Below are 17,316 nucleotides of genomic sequence, written 5' to 3' on the forward strand. Positions count from 1 at the left end.
ACCTCTCTGAAAGCCGGATGGCACTGCCAGACGTTTCCACCCCGAAAACCTCTCCAAAAGATGGGCGGCATTGCCAAACTCTTCCAGCTGCACCGCTCGCTTGGGCCACCAGAAGCAGCCACCTCCACCGCTCCCCGGCCCTACAGCAGCTTCCCTCGGCGGGGCTGCCACCTGCAGACCAGCAGTAGGCAGGGGCGCGTCCCCCAGAGCTGCAGAGGCCCCCGGGGCACAGCCCGCCGAGGGGATCCGCAGCACGGAGGGCCCACAGCCCCCGGCGCCCGTGCGCTTCTCCGCACGGCGGTCTCGCCCCGCCGATCACCGACCTTTGCCACAGGGGCCGGAGGGACGCGCGCAGAAGCCGGCCCGGCCAGGAGGGCCCCGGGCCCCCCGCTGCCGACCCGGCCGCCCGGGGCTGACAACGCCGCGTCCCCCCGCGCCCAGCCCCGCTCCCGCCCGACCGCCGCGGCACCGTCACACTGCGGGGCTGCTCCCCGCGGCCGCGGCGGAGCCGTTGAAGAGCAGCCCGCCGCCCTCGCCTGCCTTTCGGGTGGGTCGCTAGCATGGCCCCGCGCTGCCCAGCCCTGCCCTGCGGCCGCGCAGCCCCCCTCGCCCCGGCGTCGTCTCCGGTCGGGCGCCGCGCCACCGTACGGCCCGGTAAGGCCGTACCGTGCTGGCAAGGCCGGGCGGGGGGCGGCGTCGCCCCGCTCCCTGTCTGCCCCGCGCTCACCCGTCAGCACGGCGGCCACCGTGCTGAGCAGCAGCCAGTTCTCCCTCACGAAGCTCGGGCAGAGAAATCCCTTCTTTATCGCCTTCGCCATGGCGGGGATCGGCGGGGCTGGTGCGGTGCGTGTCGCGCGGAGCCGATCCGATCCGATCCGATCCGAGCCGAGCCGAACCGAACCGAACCGGACCGGACCGAGCGAGCCGCCTGCGTGCGCTCCGCGGGGCTGCGCGCTCACCGCGGCGAGGCGGAGACGTCGCGCTTCACCTGGCAACCGGAGAGGCCGGCCCCCGCCCGCCCCTCGCTCGGCCGGCCCACGCCCGCCCCTCGCTCGGCCGGCCCACCTGCCGGCCAGCACACCCAGCTCCTGCTGACAAAATTGGGGACTGCAGGTACACAAATGTCGGATTTCCCCCCCGGGATTTGACCCTGCTAGGCTTACATACTAAAATATCCAAGAAGCGTTTATTTCTTGTGCATCTCACAATGGTCTCCTTCTTCCTCCCCATCATAAGGCTGATTAAAGCTTATATAATATTTGGACCCAGTTCTCTGTGGGTGTATGGTTTTCAATATGTCTATAAAGATGCCGATTTTGATTGTCAAACCCGTAGCTCAATGGTAAATGCAAAGAACAAACAGCCCCCAACCAAAATCTGCCATTGTCTTGCTGAATGACATGAAGGAGAGAGCAGAATGAAAATTTATTTTATCTTGTTTAATTGCACTTGATATCATTGATTTCTAACCATACACTACTGAGGTTTACCTATTTCTGTCTGTAACACCTGGATAACTAAGACCTGAAGGAGATCAGCAAAAACCGCAATTGAAACCTTGTCACTTCTGCTCTCTCTTCATTCTTTCTTCACATGAATCTAGCTGTGCTGTGTGACAGCCTGGAGAAAGAGTCAGGCATGTACCTTGTTAAATCAGGTAAGAGGACTGAAATCCACCTGGATGAGAAGCAAGAGCTGTCATCAATCTCAAGTGTTAAAACCTGGACCTAGATACATAAATTCATAGAGACACACCTAAAATTGTCCTTATTTTTCAGATGTGTAGAGCAACTGCAGTAATTTGTTTGCATCTGTCATCAGGACAATTTAATTTAAAAAAATAAGTGGTAGCCCAGTGGTGGAAAGGAAACAGATAAGTAAATATATTAGTTTAATTAAGCCATAAAATGTGTCAGACCTCTTAAAAGGAAGGCTGGCATACTATCACATTACAAGCTACAGTAAAGCAAAACAAAAATAATTAATGCAAAGAAATTATAAGAAACAACTGTGCCTAGACTTTGGTATGGAAATATCACAAAGTATGAGTGGCACCAAAGAGATACTTGAAGAAAAAGACACACTGGGTTTCAGGATGGGCAAGATCAGGCATACCTCGTGCAGAAGAGCTCTGCCTTTGGATCTCATTGCCACAGGATATAATTTTTTAAAACTATTATTTCCTCTCCTATATACTTGGAGTCTCAGATGTTGCTTTCAGTAAGTCAAATGTCTGATCTGCCCCAGGAGGTGGTGAACTGATGCCTCTCTAGATAGTAAGAACAAAATGATTTGCAAGACATCTTCAGAATTTAGGCCTTCCTTTAATTTTCTCTCTATTCACCTTCTCACATAGCCCTTCTTACAACTTACTCTGCTTCTCTTTTGAGCTGTTTTGGTGAGCTATGGGAAATTATTCCAATTCAGTTCCTGAAGACTAGCTAAAATAAGGTTATAATTTACTTATTTCTCTATTAAGGTTTTGTAGTTCTCTTAATACTGAAACATTAAGTATCCTTTTTCACATTAAGGATTTTGGAGTACCTTCTTGGTACATCTGCAGCATTCTAAGGACAGAAAAATGCCCTTCTGCAGGTACAAAACAATGTGATTGTGGCTGATATATTTCTTCCTGAAGCTTGAAATATCTTAAAGGAGTTGCACAACCTTAGAAAAAACATAAGACAATTTGCTTTACAACTTGTGAAGGCTAGAGATAGATCTTATTTTTGTGTTCTGCAACAGCAAGACAATATATATATTGAATAATATTGAAGACCCCATATAACTTTTGTTACAATACAATGTTCTATTATTTTCTGCTAGTGTTTTGTCCCTAAAAATGTTTAAGGAAAAAAGCATGCCAAAGTTCTAGTCTTTTTTTCCTTAATAATTGTCTTTATTTTTTAATTTCATCAAAAGTAATTCCACAGTCTTGACCTCAAAAAAACCAAACCTAAACCCACAAAGTTGACAACACAACACCCATTGAAAATTAAAGGGTGTAAAAAATCAAGCCTATGAAATAGGGATGTTTTCAACATCCTGATGAGCAAGCCATTTTAAATTTAATTTTCCTATTATAGAATGATGGACATTGGCTTTGATCCTGGATGTAGAGTCAAGCTAGCAGTTTCTGTAAAGGGAGTTATAAATTAAAAAACCCAACATCACAAAAAAAAGCATCCCAATAAAATGGAAAAGAAATGTAGCCTAAGCCCATGGATCATTCTTGAAATGTTGAAATTATTCTAAAAACTAATTAATCTATATGAAAAGACTAAAAGACACACCACTTTTCAAGACTACCTGCTTGTACACCTAGTGAGTGCAACTACTGAACAAACATAAATCTATATTCTATTTAAAACATTTTTTTAAATTTTTGTCTGATTTTGAGACATCATGGAATCATTATGAAAGGAATAGAATGCATTTGTGAAAAAATGTCGATACACTCTACCTGTAAAGACGATAAGAATATATTCTGCAGCTATATTGATCACTGTTACAAAGTTGTTAGAGTAGATCATGGTCAGGATTGTATGCATGAAAAAATGATTTAATTTTTGTGCTTAATTTTTTTAATGTTAATGAACCATACAGAGGAATCAGTCTTGAAAATGTGAACACTGTCCTGGGAAACAATGACATACATTCACCATGTTTGGGTTTTTTTTCCTGAAGGCTAAAATAATTCAGATTATTTTGTTGTAGAATTAGGAGTGTACATAAATACATAAATAACCATTCTATTGATAAATTATTACCACATGGTGTACTAATACTTACACAGCCATGTCTCAACAATAACTTCCAATCTGTATAACTCTCTTAACTACATTTTAAGTGAATTACTGAAGACCAGCGTAGGAATATTTTCAGTTTTGAGGCATATGAATGTTTCAGTGCTGGGAGATGCTGGGAGAGCAGTCCTACTGGAGCATGTACAGTACAGTACAATGCAGAGCAGAGTATAGCAAATGGAAGTTTGCCCTTTCATAAATCTTAAAAAAGATCTTCAGTGATTCTAATTAAGAAAGGAAAAAAAATCACTTCAGTTTTACTTATTTAGATGTTCAGCTTTTTCTGCATTGGTTAGCTTACCGTATAAGTTTTGGTGACAGTTGATTTGTTCCATAGAAAACTAATGAAGTGCCTTTTTCTTCTAGTTTATGGTGAGCATACAAAGGAAACTGCATCAACAGGGAATTAAGGAAATTTTGAGTATTGTGTTTTTAAAAAGTGCTTTGATAAACAACAGTATTTTTAAAATATTTCAAAAAATAATCTACATAAAATATGGGTAGAATAGTTGAGGGTTTAAAATATGCTTTTTAAATTTAATTTTGCTTGTTTAATTTAATTTTGCTTTTTTAATTTAAGGCCAGTGCACAAGATAGGAACTTTGCAATAGTTTTTTAATAACATAAAGCCATGAGTATATACAAAATTTGAAAACACAAACTGATCAGTTCCTTCTAATATCTCTTTGTCTTAATGAGAAAATAATGCAAAAAAAATCATAGCATTTTTAAGTTCAGTGAAGTGCCAAAGCATGTGGAACAAAATGCACAAAGATCTTATGTGTCTTATGTCTGTAAATACTTTAGTGTTACCAAGCACCTAAAATTGCAGAATTTTTCCTTATAGCCTGGAAGACGTGCCTCCTGACATCTGACCTTGAAGTTTAACTTCCATATATGCTGTATAATATAGCGTATGTGATGAGAAAAAAATATATTATAGGAAAAAAATTCCTCCACTGAGCTTTACTTGACAGGGCTGATTTTATATCTGGTGCCATGATACTGGTCTAATAGCAGTAGACTTTTCTTTCACAATTGCTGTTTAATCCAGTGTAGTTTTAAACTACCAGAAACTTTATTGGTATATTTAATTAATCCAACCCTCTCTTATAATTTTAAAGTCATACATATTTCTATTTCAGTAGCTGTTCCTGAATGCATAGGGGGATCCCTCTAACTACATAGAACTTCCAGAATATTACCAGTAGGTGCTTTATCTTCTGTTTGCACTTGTTTTTCTACTCTTGCCAAAGATACCCTAAACCTTATCAAATTAGTCATTCTTCATGTTTTCTTCAACTGAGATTTTTTAGAATTGTTGAATTATGCTTAACAGTAGATAAAAAAGTCTGGATTTGAGCTAAAATTAACAAAGAGAGGACATTGGGAGGGGTTTTTTTTTGTTGTTTGGACTTTATTTTTTGTTTGCTTGCTTTGGGAGAGTGTCAGTGGTTGTTGGGGTTTTGTTTTGTTTTCCTTAATTAAATGAAATCCTATGCCCGATCAATGAGATTTTTATTGTTGTTGGAGTCAATGGGACCACAACTGGGAGGAAGACAACAGCTGCAGATGAGATTTTTGTTTGCTAGCTTGTAGCCCTCTAATATTGAATATATTTTTTTGCTACCAAAACCCACTTTTGGTAACTAAATATTCTTTTATCAGCTATTTTTCACAGTTGGTATCAAAACTCATCTGTGTCAAACAAACATAAACGAATAATGATGAAAAAGTATTAGAATTCCTTGATAATGGTTTACCTGTTAAGCTTTTAAAACCATGGATGTGGAACTTTGCATTCTAGATCACTTCTGGTTTTTTTAGTAAATTGTGTTCCTGGCCTCAGTAAAAATACTGCGTATATTGTCACTTATTTTAATGAAGTTTGGAAGATGTTGTGTCCATATCTTACTTGGAGGAATTTCTATCAGTGAGAAAGTGTCATTACTTTTTCTTGTTTCCAGTAGTGTAAATATTTCATACTGTGCTTATATGTTCTCCTGGCTGCAGACATTTTATGTTGTAAGAAAGTGGGCAAGCAGAGTGGGAAGGTGGCATGAAATGTGTTTCACAGATTGAGATTTAACTAGTAGTTATGTACTATTAACAGAAGGCTGAAGGAAAGCCAAGCTCTGAAAATCATTACAGGCAGACACATTTTACAAGGTCACAAATTTCTCATTTGCCTAGAAAGAGTGATGGCATATCTGTGAAGTCATCATGAACCAGCAGTGGTGTAAATCCAGGTGCATACTGTGGCAATGATTTTAAAAATTATTCTTCTTTTTCTTAAAGATTCAGCCACTTAAGAGTCTGTGAAAAAATCTAGACCAATATGACTGCAAATAGTTTTCCTTCCTAATTACACAAAATGGGTAAGTATGAACAACAAGGATAAGTATGAAGCACACATATTTCTCACAACACCCTTCTTTAGCCTCATGTGCAAAGGAACTCTGGTAGTAATAAAAAAACTAATTAAATTTGCACAAAGAGTAAAAATATCTGAGTTTCTGCAAAGCATTTAAAAATGTTTGTCAGAGAATATCAGCATGGCAGGGATGAAGTTTGTTTTGAAGTATGATGTCTTCATGGGCAAAATTATTCAGTAAATCTTTGTAGAGTAGAACAATAGATCTACTATCTGGAGTGGAGATTTACCTTTTCACTTCTGATTTTTGTAATATCTTCTCACCTGCTGACTCAGAAATGAACTCTGCTTAAGGCAAATGACTAAAAGAAATTTGAACTAGACCTCATATATATTTCCAAGATTTTTGAGCTGTGAATAAGGCATTATTGTTTTCAGATGTGACTTGATATTGGGTGTTGCACAGGATATATTGTTCTTTGGCACAGTAATATGTACAAGGCAATTCCACCTCAGAGGAAGAGTTACTTCACAGCAGCACCTGCATCTGATCTCTAGGCCCATATGAAAAGGCTGAATCTTTACTGTAGTGGCAATCGTGTCTCTTAATCTTGAAAAATTAAGAGGTAAAACTATGTTGAACAAATATCACTTTATTAGCATAATAATAATTTGTTCCCCAAGTGAAGATGGTGATATTTTCCAGCCATATTGGAGTAACATCATTTAACCTCCATACTACACAAATTACGTATGTATTAATACAAGGTGATGGTGAACAAAGCAAAAATTATAAGATAATATTCTACTGCTGCTCCAGCAACTCTGCAGGATGCCTCATTATGCGATATATGGTACAAGTTGCCGTACTAGTACATATAACTATGTACTATACATGTAATTATAAAATTATTGATTCTAGCAAGCAGTTGCTTTTTACCAGTCTTCACAAACGACATAAGTGAAATTGAAGGACACTGTTCACCCACACTCCTTTTGGAGATTTATTTTAATGAAGACGTAATGAAGCAGAACGTTTTCTGGATAGAAGATGATAGCAAATGACAAAATTATTTTGGAACTCAAATCTCTTAGTAGCACATTGAAATGGATGAGTGAGTGAACACTAATTTAGAAAATGTTCAGCAAGTTTGAGGTAATATGTTAACTGAGATAGCCAAAGATCTGAAGAGCAAAGTTGAGAAAGGAATTTAGAATTATTGGCTATGCAACTCAAAAATGAATTATAGGCATACGATCTGACCTTCTGGGACATTTCAAGAGCTTGAAAATACTCAGTGCCCTTGGCATCTTTTCTAGGCAGAACTAAACAGTCATTGTATTCTCAATTTGCTCTGAGGAGTTTCATCACAGCATTTGGAGCTTTAGCATGGTCTGTGTCTAAGCCTCAGCTTTTTTAGTTGCCTGCACACGTTAGAATAAAAAGATCTAATTGTGAGCTAGGATTCTACTTCAAAAGAATGTAAAAAAAAAATTTGGAAAAATACAACGGTAATGCACTGTAAATGGTTCAAGGAAAGAACTCATCTTTTAAAATATTTCAAAATCTCATTTTATCTGATACCTTGCCTTCTTTCCAGTACTTGAAGAGACCCTACAAGAAAGATGGAGACAGACATTTTACAAGAGCATGTTGTGACAGGACAAGGTGAATGGCTTCAAACCTCAAGAGAGTAGGTTTATATTTGACATTAGGACTTTTTACTGTGAGAGTGGGAAGACAGTGGAACACGTAATCTAGAGAAACAGTTAATGCTCCATCCCTTGAGGTGTTCAAGTCCAGTCTGGATGGAGTTTTGAGTGACCTGGTCCACTGGAAGTTTTCCCTGTCCACAGCAAGGGAATTGGAATGAGATGATCTTTAAGCTGCCTGCCAAGTAAAACTGTTCTATGATTCTAAATCTAGTCTCTGCAACCATTTGCCCTTGTCTTCTCACCACATGCCCTTGTAAAAAGTCCTCTGGCTTTTTTGTAGATCCCTTGCAGATGCTGTAAGGTGGCTAGAAGTTTTTCCTTGAGCTTTTTCCAGGCTGGAAAACTCAAACTGTCTCAGCATGTCTTCGTAAAAGAGGTGCTCCAGCCCTCTGGTCACCATTGTGGCCACTCACTTCAACATGTTCATGTCCTTGTTGTGGTGGGGACCCCAGAGCTGCATCCAGTACTATAGGCTGGATCACAAGAGTGGAATAAAAGGGCAGAATTATCTCCCTCAACCTGCTTGTCACACTTCGTGTGCTGCAGCCCAGGACATGGTTGGCTTTCTGGGCTGCAAGCTCACTTTGCTAGGTCATGTCAAGCTTCTTGTCAAGCAACACCCCTTGTCCTCAGGGCAGCTCTCCACCCATTCATTACTCAGCCTGTGTCCGTATTTGGGATGACCCAGCACAGAGGTAGGAACTTGTATCTGGCCTTGTTGAACTTCCAGAGGCCCACCTTCTGGCACAGGTTCACCTCTCCAGCCTGTCCAGGTCCCTCTGGATAGCATCCCTGCCCTCCAGTGCATTGGCTGCCCACAGACTGGTGTCATCAGCAAACTTGCTGAGGGTGCTTCCACTGTCCGTGCCACTGCCACAGATACTATATGTAGCGCTGGTCCCCTGAGGAGCACCATTCATCACTGGTCTCCACATGGACATCAAGCTGTTTTGGGAGCAACAGCTGTGAGGGCTACCACCCAGCCAATTCCTTATCCACATAATGTTCCACCCACGAAATTTGTGTCTCTCAAGTTTAGAGACAAGGATGTCATTTGTGACAGTGTCAAATGCTTTGCACAAGTCCAGGTAAATGATGTCAGTTGTTCCTTCCTCATTCACTGTTACAGTATGATTTCAGGGTTTTACCCCAAACCCTTGGGTTTCTTCTCCCTCCTTTCCCCACCCTGCCCCCTGCCAAGCACTCTCTGTCAATCCTGGAATTCCAGAAGGGTGTCAAGTGATTGGGCAGATTCAAAAGATGCCCTCTACCCCCCAGGGGGCATTGGGCCATCCAGGTGTCCTTTGTCCCTTGAGACCTCCTCTCCCGTACCTGGTTGGTGGGCTTCCTATCCCTTCCCTCCTCCCCTCCCCTGAGTAAAAGAGCGAGCAACCATGTGGTCCGGGAGTTCTGTTGGAGGAGTTGCTGGATTCAGAGGCCTGTGGGCCAGAATAAAAGCTCTGGATTAAAGCCCTCCATCAGAACTGACTCCTTTCCTTCACTACCGCCTTAAAGCTTCTCTGTCAGAGGGAAACCTGAGGAGTGGACCGTCTATGAGAGGAAGCTCCATCTTGCCACCACCGGAGCCCCAGCATGCCTGAACTTATCTCCACGTGCCCAGCTGCAACATCCAGCTAGCCAAAAGAATCTCTGAGGTAAAACACCACAGCTGTCACCTTTTGGTTCAGCTGCAGGGGCCAGACAAACTCAGGCACGTCCCGTCCACAAAATTGGTAGTTCTAATAATCCACCAATACTATAATCCTTCATAGAAGGCCTCCAAACTTGTTAGGCAAAATTTGCCCTTAGTGACGCCATGCTGGCTGTTGCAAATCACCTCCCTGTACCTTCATTCCAGAAAGATATGCTACATGACCTTGCCAGGCACTGAGATGAGACTGATAGGCCTATAGTTCCCTGGGTGTACCTTATTTCCCTTTTAAAAAATCGGGATTATATTTCTCCTTTACCAATCAGTGGATTGCCACATCTTCTCGAATATGATACATAACTTAGCCACTTCCTCCACCAATTTCCTCAGGATCTGCAGCTGTACCTCATCAGGTTTATCTCAAAATCCACCTGACCCTTGGAGCTTTTATTTGTGTATCCTTTCTCCATGGTCTTAAATTTCTTCTGAGAGAGAATTTCTGCAAAAGCTGGGGAATGAAAGCTGTCAAAGGGTATATTAACCCAGGAGAAACAGGATGAACACCATGGGCTACCATATCTCTACAAACATAGATGAAGTGCTGGATGACAAATTACAGCCCTCCCTGAACTGCAATGAAATGTATGCCAAAATTTTAGCTGCAAGAAAAAAGCTGGTATTATAAAAATGCCCATGATTTGGAGGCAATCTTATTTTGAGACTTGAAGCTTGGCCTTTGAACTTAGGTTCAAACTGCATGGGAAGTCATAGGCCAAATTTTCATGGTTGTAGGAAAGCCTTAGACAGCCAAGCATCTGTCTCAGTGCATTAACTGTAGAAAAAGCCTGCTAGGAACAAGGAGGGAAAATGAACAAGAGGAGCCAAGTGAATGCTCATCCAGTGTGGTAAGTAAATCTCACACACAGCTGTTAGTATACAAGAGACAATATTTTAGTGCAAATTATGCAAGCAGTTTGAACAGTAATATGGTCATTATTTCAATATATCATGTGAGGGTTGTTGTTGATAGTAGTTCATAGGAGACAAAACACTTACTGTCATTTTTAGTGTAATTTTTTCTAACTTTTAACTAATTTAGTCCTATATATGCCTTTCAGTGATTCAGTTTGTGCTGGTTTTAAACCCAGGTGAAAAATTAAACCCATTGTAGCTGCCCCCTTTCCCCCCTGCCCCTTCTGATAATGGCGGAAACTAGGAGAAATTGTAAACTGGAACCACAACTTATTGAAATAATCACAACAATATTAGTAACAAAGAGTGTACAAGAGGCAGCGACAGGAGAGAGTTTTGCCCACAAAAGGGTATTCACCAAATGTCCACCTGGGCACAAATCAGTGCACTGTCTAAACACAGGCAAAATAGAACCATCATCACATGGCCCTCAGCAAAACAGAGGCAGCATGCCAGGGTGGCGGCTCCTGTGGCTCAACCTCCTCCTCCCCAGTCCAGAAACAATGAAAAACAGGGACAAAACAAAATCTGGAAAACTACTTTTTCCAGATAAGGCTCTGTGGTGCAGAGACGCTGGCTCTGGTGGTGGCAGCAGTACTGGTGCAGGCTCTCTCTCGCTCTCTGCCACCACAGCAGCAGCAGGGCTGTGGGTGCAGCAGTGGTGGCAGCAGCAGAGTGGCAGCCAGCAGCTCCGGAGTGCTGGCTCTGATGGCTACAACAGCTATGGTGCCAGCTCTATCCTGGTGCCTAGTAGCAGTGCAGTCTGGACTCTGCTCTGGCACATGCCCTTCCATGTGCCCTGGCTAAAGATGGTGCCACTTCAGTTTCTGCTCATAGTGTTTTCCTGTCAAGGCCGCACCCCTCCAGCAGTGATGTGGGTGGTGTGGAATACACAGCACTGAAAGCTCCATCCTCTTGTCCCTGTATCCAGGACAGAGTTCTTAGGCCTTAGGATTCTTACTTATCACCAGAGGTGTAACTATTACTGGTAAGGGGGCAATAGAGGAGGTAATTCTCGTTAATTAATTGCAGTAGCCAAAAGAGAAGACTTGAGGCTTTGCTTTGTTTCTTAGAAATTGTTTAGCTGGCGATCAGTAAACTCTATAGTAAGAAATAGAATTAAAACCATAAGAAATCACCTTTTAATATTTTTTTTAATTTTAGGTTTTAAAATGAATTTTTTGGACACAATATTGTCATGGAAATGCTGCTGGGCTTGAAGCAGCTGACTTTTCCAGCCTGACAGAAATGTGTGGTCACCAGCAGTAAGCAGGACTTCAACCTATGCTTCTAGCAAGTTTTATAATTAACTTTCGGCAGGGCAGTTTAAGCATAACTTCACAGTTCTGATAGAAATGTCCTGTAAGAACAAACAAATCTTTCTGAAAATAGCCTTTGGAGAGACAAAATCTCCTGAGAAATAGCTGTGGAAACTCTTTGTCATCCAAAAGGACATAAAGTCCCCCTGTGCATCAGGACTTAACTGCAGTACAGCAGATTTGCATGGTAAGGTTTTTGACTGATGAAATATGAAAGTATTTTAACAAGTGAGCAGGTTACTTTGTGCTGTGCTAGCAAAAGGATTTCATGGAAATGACCCCACACTGCTGGTCAATATCAGGAGCTTGCAGAACACAGCTCTTTTCTATGGCAGAAGCGGAAAGTACTCAAGAAGCAATCTGTACATAAATTCAGATAGATTCTGTCCATGTGTGTGCATTCAACCCCTTGCTTATGTCCTCTTTTCACCTGCTAAGGAGTAGAGAGGAACTGGGGTCAAACATGCAGCAGAATATTGTATTTCAAGTTAGTAGATTCAGTTGTAGGTTCACTTTAGAATTTCCAGAGATGTGTCTAGCACCCCAGGATCACTCTATCTGGAGACCATACAAAAAGAATAATATGGTTGTTCTCATGCAATCAACCAGTAGGAAGGACTCAAACATGTTCTTTGTCAAAGCAGGAGTCACAATACAGAGATCATATTGTATAATCTTCACAGTGTCAGCTGACAGTAGGTTACTTCTTTTCATCTAATGTGTCTGTGGGGTATTCCATTTGTGTCATCTGTAGTCTAAAGAAATTCTGGTTACATTTAAATTTTGCTACTTTCAGATTATGACCACATGCTTTTTTGAAAATGAAAGTACATTCTACATTGAAAACAAAAATACAATAGCAGGGAAAGAGTCTGTTGCAGTGCTGATTTTCCTAGTCTCAAATTTTGTGAATGTAAAAGTCAGCAGTGGTTAACTTTACTGTGACACCCTCCCAAGCCAGTGAATAATGTAAGGATCTTTTGGTAGAGTCTATATGTTGAAAATAACAATCAAAAATATTCTTCCTTTGAGATGGGAGAGTATGTGGATAATTTGAGGCTGATAATCCTTTCTACCAGCTTGTTACATTGCCTTTACAGGAAGGTAAGAAGATACATACAGGGAGATATTTGCCCAATAAAATGTTGTGTTGGTCACTCAGTTTTCAGCTCTAATGTCATGACATGTCTTCATGAGTTGCAGGAAACAGCAAAGAATTCAACATGGACAGATCAAGGCACAAAATCTCAGAACATGTGATTTCTGAGTGTATGTGCTGAGAAATACAGAATCAGAGATTCAGCTAATTTGAGAAAAAATATTTGAGATCATCCAGTCTAGCCTATGACTAATTACTACCTTGTCAACCAGACCATGTCACTGAGTGCCACTTTTCTTTCCTTAACCATCCCCAGGGACAGTGAAACCTCCATGTCCCTGGGTAGCACATTCCAATGTCTATTACCCTTCGTGTGAAGAAATGCCTCCTAATGTCCAACCTAAATGTCCCTTCAAGAAGCTTAAGACTACGTCCTCTTCTAATATTCATAGCTGCCTAGGAAAAAACGTTCCCACCTGGGTACAACCTCCTTTCACGGAGTTGTAGAGGACTCCTGATACTCCTCCTCTCCAGGCTAAGTGATCTCAATTCCCTCAGGCACTCCTTACAGCACAAGCATTTCAGACTCCTCACCAATTTCGCTGTCCTTCTATGGACTTGTTTCACCACTTCAATGTCCTTCCAGAATTGAAGGGCCCAGAACTGATCACAAGATTTGAGGTGTGGCTCCCACAGTGCCAAGTACAGGGGGTCAATCCCTGCCCTGCTCCTGCTGGCCACACCATTGCTGGCACAGGCCAGGATGCCATTGGCCTTCTTGGCCACCTGGGCACTGCTGGCTCACGCTCAGCTGCTGTCACCAGCACCCCCAGGGCCTTTTCCTGTGGCAGCTTTGCAGCCACTCTGCCCCAGCCTGTGGCACTGCCTGGGGTTGCTGTGACCCAAGGGCAGGGCCCAGCACTGGGCCTTGTTGAGCCTCACACCACTGGGCTCGGCCCATGCTCCAGCCTGTCCAGATCCCTCTGCAGAGCCTTCCTGCCCTCCAGCAGATCAGCACTCCCACCCAGATTGGTGCCATCCATGAATTTGCTAATAGTAGACTCAAGCGTCTCATCCAGATCACTGATAAAGTTAGTAAACAGGACCAGGCCCAACAGTGTTTCCTAGGAAACACTACTAGTGATGAGACTAAATATGCTTAACTGAAGGGATCAGTTAAATTCTGAACATCTCTATAGTGAAATTACCCTAACTGGGCAGTTTGCAATAACTTTTTCTAAGTAACATTTACTGAAGGGAGTAAGCAGTCACACTTTTCTTCTTTGTTATATTTTGTTTTCATTTATTTTTCTTTTTTTGTATATTTTTTTCTCAGTTTGAAAAAAAAACAAACAACCAAACCAACAAGTAAATTATCCCGTGGAAGCCATTTTTTGGCAATGTGGTTTGCAATTCATAGTTTGAAGAGTTTTTCCAATTACCATTGTATGTCACTTTAGCTGTGATTTGATGCTGAAAGTCTGTTGTTTGAAGTTTTCCTGAGTTCTACAAAATATAAAATAATATGATACTATATAATTAATATAATTAATATAATATAATTATGTATATGTACATCAGGCCACTTTTTTTGTTCAAATTTAAGTCTGGACAAAAAAATCACTATAATAACAGCAAAAATAGTCCTTAAATAGTTAGGTTTTTTATGCTAATTTATTTCTTGCTATCTCCGTAAAATCACTTTGCTTGTATAATCTATTTTGCTGAATAAAAATATTCCAATAGCTGGTAAAATAATTTCAATGTTTTTGTGCAAGCATGAGATTTGTATCATCCCTTTTTAGGAGCTGTCATGTTAAAATAAAGTGACTTCTTATTGCTTACTCCATATCATTTAACAGACTTATTGCTGAACGGGACTCTAACAACTCAGTTTCTTGGAATCGTAAGTAGTTGGAAAATAGGCACCCAACTGGAAATAGTTCAAAATTACTTTGGTTTCGTGCTCTCAGCAGTAAGTAGATTGATTTGGTTTTTGTCAAGCTATGTTTGCCTTTGACTTTCTCATCTTCAGCACTTTGAATACTCAGCTTCAGTATCAGATGGATGCTCCACATCAAACTTTGGAAATGTTAGCCTGATAGTTATGTCTTGATCCATTTCTGAAAGCAGTGAGGATCATCATTTCATCCACCCATGTCGATCCATTTTGCTTTCATTTGTTGCTTTTATTTGCATGTGGGGTAGTTTTCCAGCATGCTTTGCTTTGTGAACTTGGATCTGCAGGCTAAGCATGATGTATTTGTCTGTCATACTCTCTCTTTGTACCCAGTGGAAGTGTCCTTTTGTCATCGAGCACTCGTTTCACCTCACTGCATTGCAACAGAGCTTACACAAGCAGTTGTAATACTAATGCTGTCCTAAGAATTAATTGCTGAAGCATTCATCTTTAAAAGGAGATATTTTCATCCAAATGTTTTAGAGACAAGGTAGTCCTACTCTTAATTATGTCAAGGACCTTTGAAGTCTCTGACTTCAGCAAGCTGGATTATGCTGTGCTATTACTGTTATTCTGCTCTCCTTTTGTGCCTGAGTAAGACACTTTTCAAAGGTCTAAAAATCCATCAATGACACAGTGTAAAATTCTTTGTTCAGGGAGACATGAGAAAGATCTTGAATATTCATCTATATTATAAGCCATGTCTTATAACATATAGCCATTTATTTAAGGTGATATTGGATATCTTGCATTTGGCAAGGTAGGAACATTACAGAGAAATTTAATTATGGAGGAGTTTATTTTCACAGAATGGTGCTTTCTTGCCCCTTTTTATCCATTTTTGATCCACATTGTTTTGGAAAGAGAGAGAATCTGACCATGAATTACCTGTGGGTTGAGTTACAAGTACTTGAAAATGGCATCTGATTTTGGTAGAAGATCTGATGTCACTTGTATGTGTTCCAGACTTGAAAAAGATGGACAAGTGAGAGGAAATTATATTGTGACTAATAAGTCAGTCCTCTTACTCTTGTCAGATATATGAACTTTCAACCTTTTACAAGACCTTGGCAATCAGGCTGACATTAACTATGAAGTCATTATTGTCTGTAATCTGTAGGTATTTCAAATGAACTCATTACACAATCTATGTACCATGGGTATATATTCCATATTTTTCATGTATGGGAATGTTCCCAGATTTCAGAAATAGATCTCTTTGTAGAAATATACAATGCACACCTAAAAGAAAAAAAAAAAACCTTCTGGTTCATTCAGATTTTTCTTCCCACATTTCTCCACATAGTGAGTAAACATCAGGGTCAATCTGAGCTGGCTATTTTTCAGGTAAGTGCATGTTATCATATGCTGCCCTGAATTTTTCCTTGAAACTCTGCGAGGGAAGGGTGGTACTGAAGATGTGCCCAGAGGCCATGAGCAATATGCATAGGGTAAGGTGTACGTTGTGAGCAGGTGGGAAGTTATTGTGCTTCATACTTCCATGGAATTCTAGGTAATGTTTCTAAAAAAAGGCAAATTTTATGTTCTTGCAGTCAGCATAAGTAAGCACAACCTTAGAAAAGCAGTGAAAAGGACTTCATTGTTGTTTTTTTTTCAGCTTGCTCACCAATTCCCTCTCATGGTTTAGTCAAAAGACTATAAGAACTATAAAGACTGGATGTGGCACTCAGTGCCATGGTTTAGTTGATGAGGAGGTGTTACCTTACAGGTGAGACTTGATGATCTCAAAAGGTCTTTTCCAACCTAGTTCATTGGGTGGTTCTGTGATTCTGTGGAAAGACTCCACATCTATGCTTTTATATTACCGTGTCACTTTTTTGAGATGTAAATAGACAAGAAAAAAAGGTATTATGACCTCCTGAGTACACTTTTACTGAACAGTTTCATTTGTTTGAAAAAAAAATCAAAAACTTGCTATTCATTACTTAGAGAAGTCAACAACACTCCAAACAAGGGTGAAAGAGGTGTAATGAAATGTAGGTTATCATTACCAGAGTTGTCTTGAAACAAAGTGTGTTATGTTTTCTCTTGGGCATAGAAAACAGAACAACACTGACAGATTTTTTAGCGACTGGACTACATTATTTGGTGGAGATGATGGGAAAGAGAAAGGAGCAATCACTAAAGAAGCTTTTGAGAGTTTTCCTCATGCATCCTCTTAATATAAATGAACTGTAATATATGTCATTTTCTGACTATATGAAATGCTTGCTGTGGAGGAAAAGAGCTGCTGTGGAGAAAAGGCAGATTGCCTTTGGCCTTCTTGGCCACCTGGGCACTGCTGGCTCACGCTCAGCTGCTGTCACCAGCACCCCCAGGGCCTTTTCCTGTGGCAGCTTTGCAGCCACTCTGCCCCAGCCTGTGGCACTGCCTGGGGTTGCTGTGACCCAAGGGCAGG

The 17,316-nt window shown here is 41.2% G+C and overlaps 1 protein-coding gene across 2 annotated transcripts in view; it reads right to left on the minus strand.

Moving 5' to 3' along the window:
* SLC1A1 (solute carrier family 1 member 1) overlaps positions 1 to 1,223 on the minus strand; it is a 50,773-nt gene extending 49,550 nt beyond the window's left edge. Inside the window, exon 1 of one of the 2 annotated variants that reach the window (XM_059492207.1) lies at positions 1,164 to 1,223. Coding sequence is in view for 1 of the 2 variants with exons in the window: in XM_059492206.1 (XP_059348189.1) it covers positions 728 to 818 (91 nt within the window). In the remaining variant the exon portion in view is untranslated. Of the gene's footprint in view, positions 1 to 727; positions 899 to 1,163 lie in introns of those variants that run through there. The other variant, XM_059492206.1, reaches the window with a different exon arrangement.
* Positions 1,224 to 17,316: the final 16,093 nt, after the last annotated feature.

This window comes from Ammospiza nelsoni, chromosome Z, assembly GCF_027579445.1.
Source record: "Ammospiza nelsoni isolate bAmmNel1 chromosome Z, bAmmNel1.pri, whole genome shotgun sequence".
Taxonomy (NCBI): Eukaryota; Metazoa; Chordata; class Aves; order Passeriformes; family Passerellidae; genus Ammospiza; species Ammospiza nelsoni.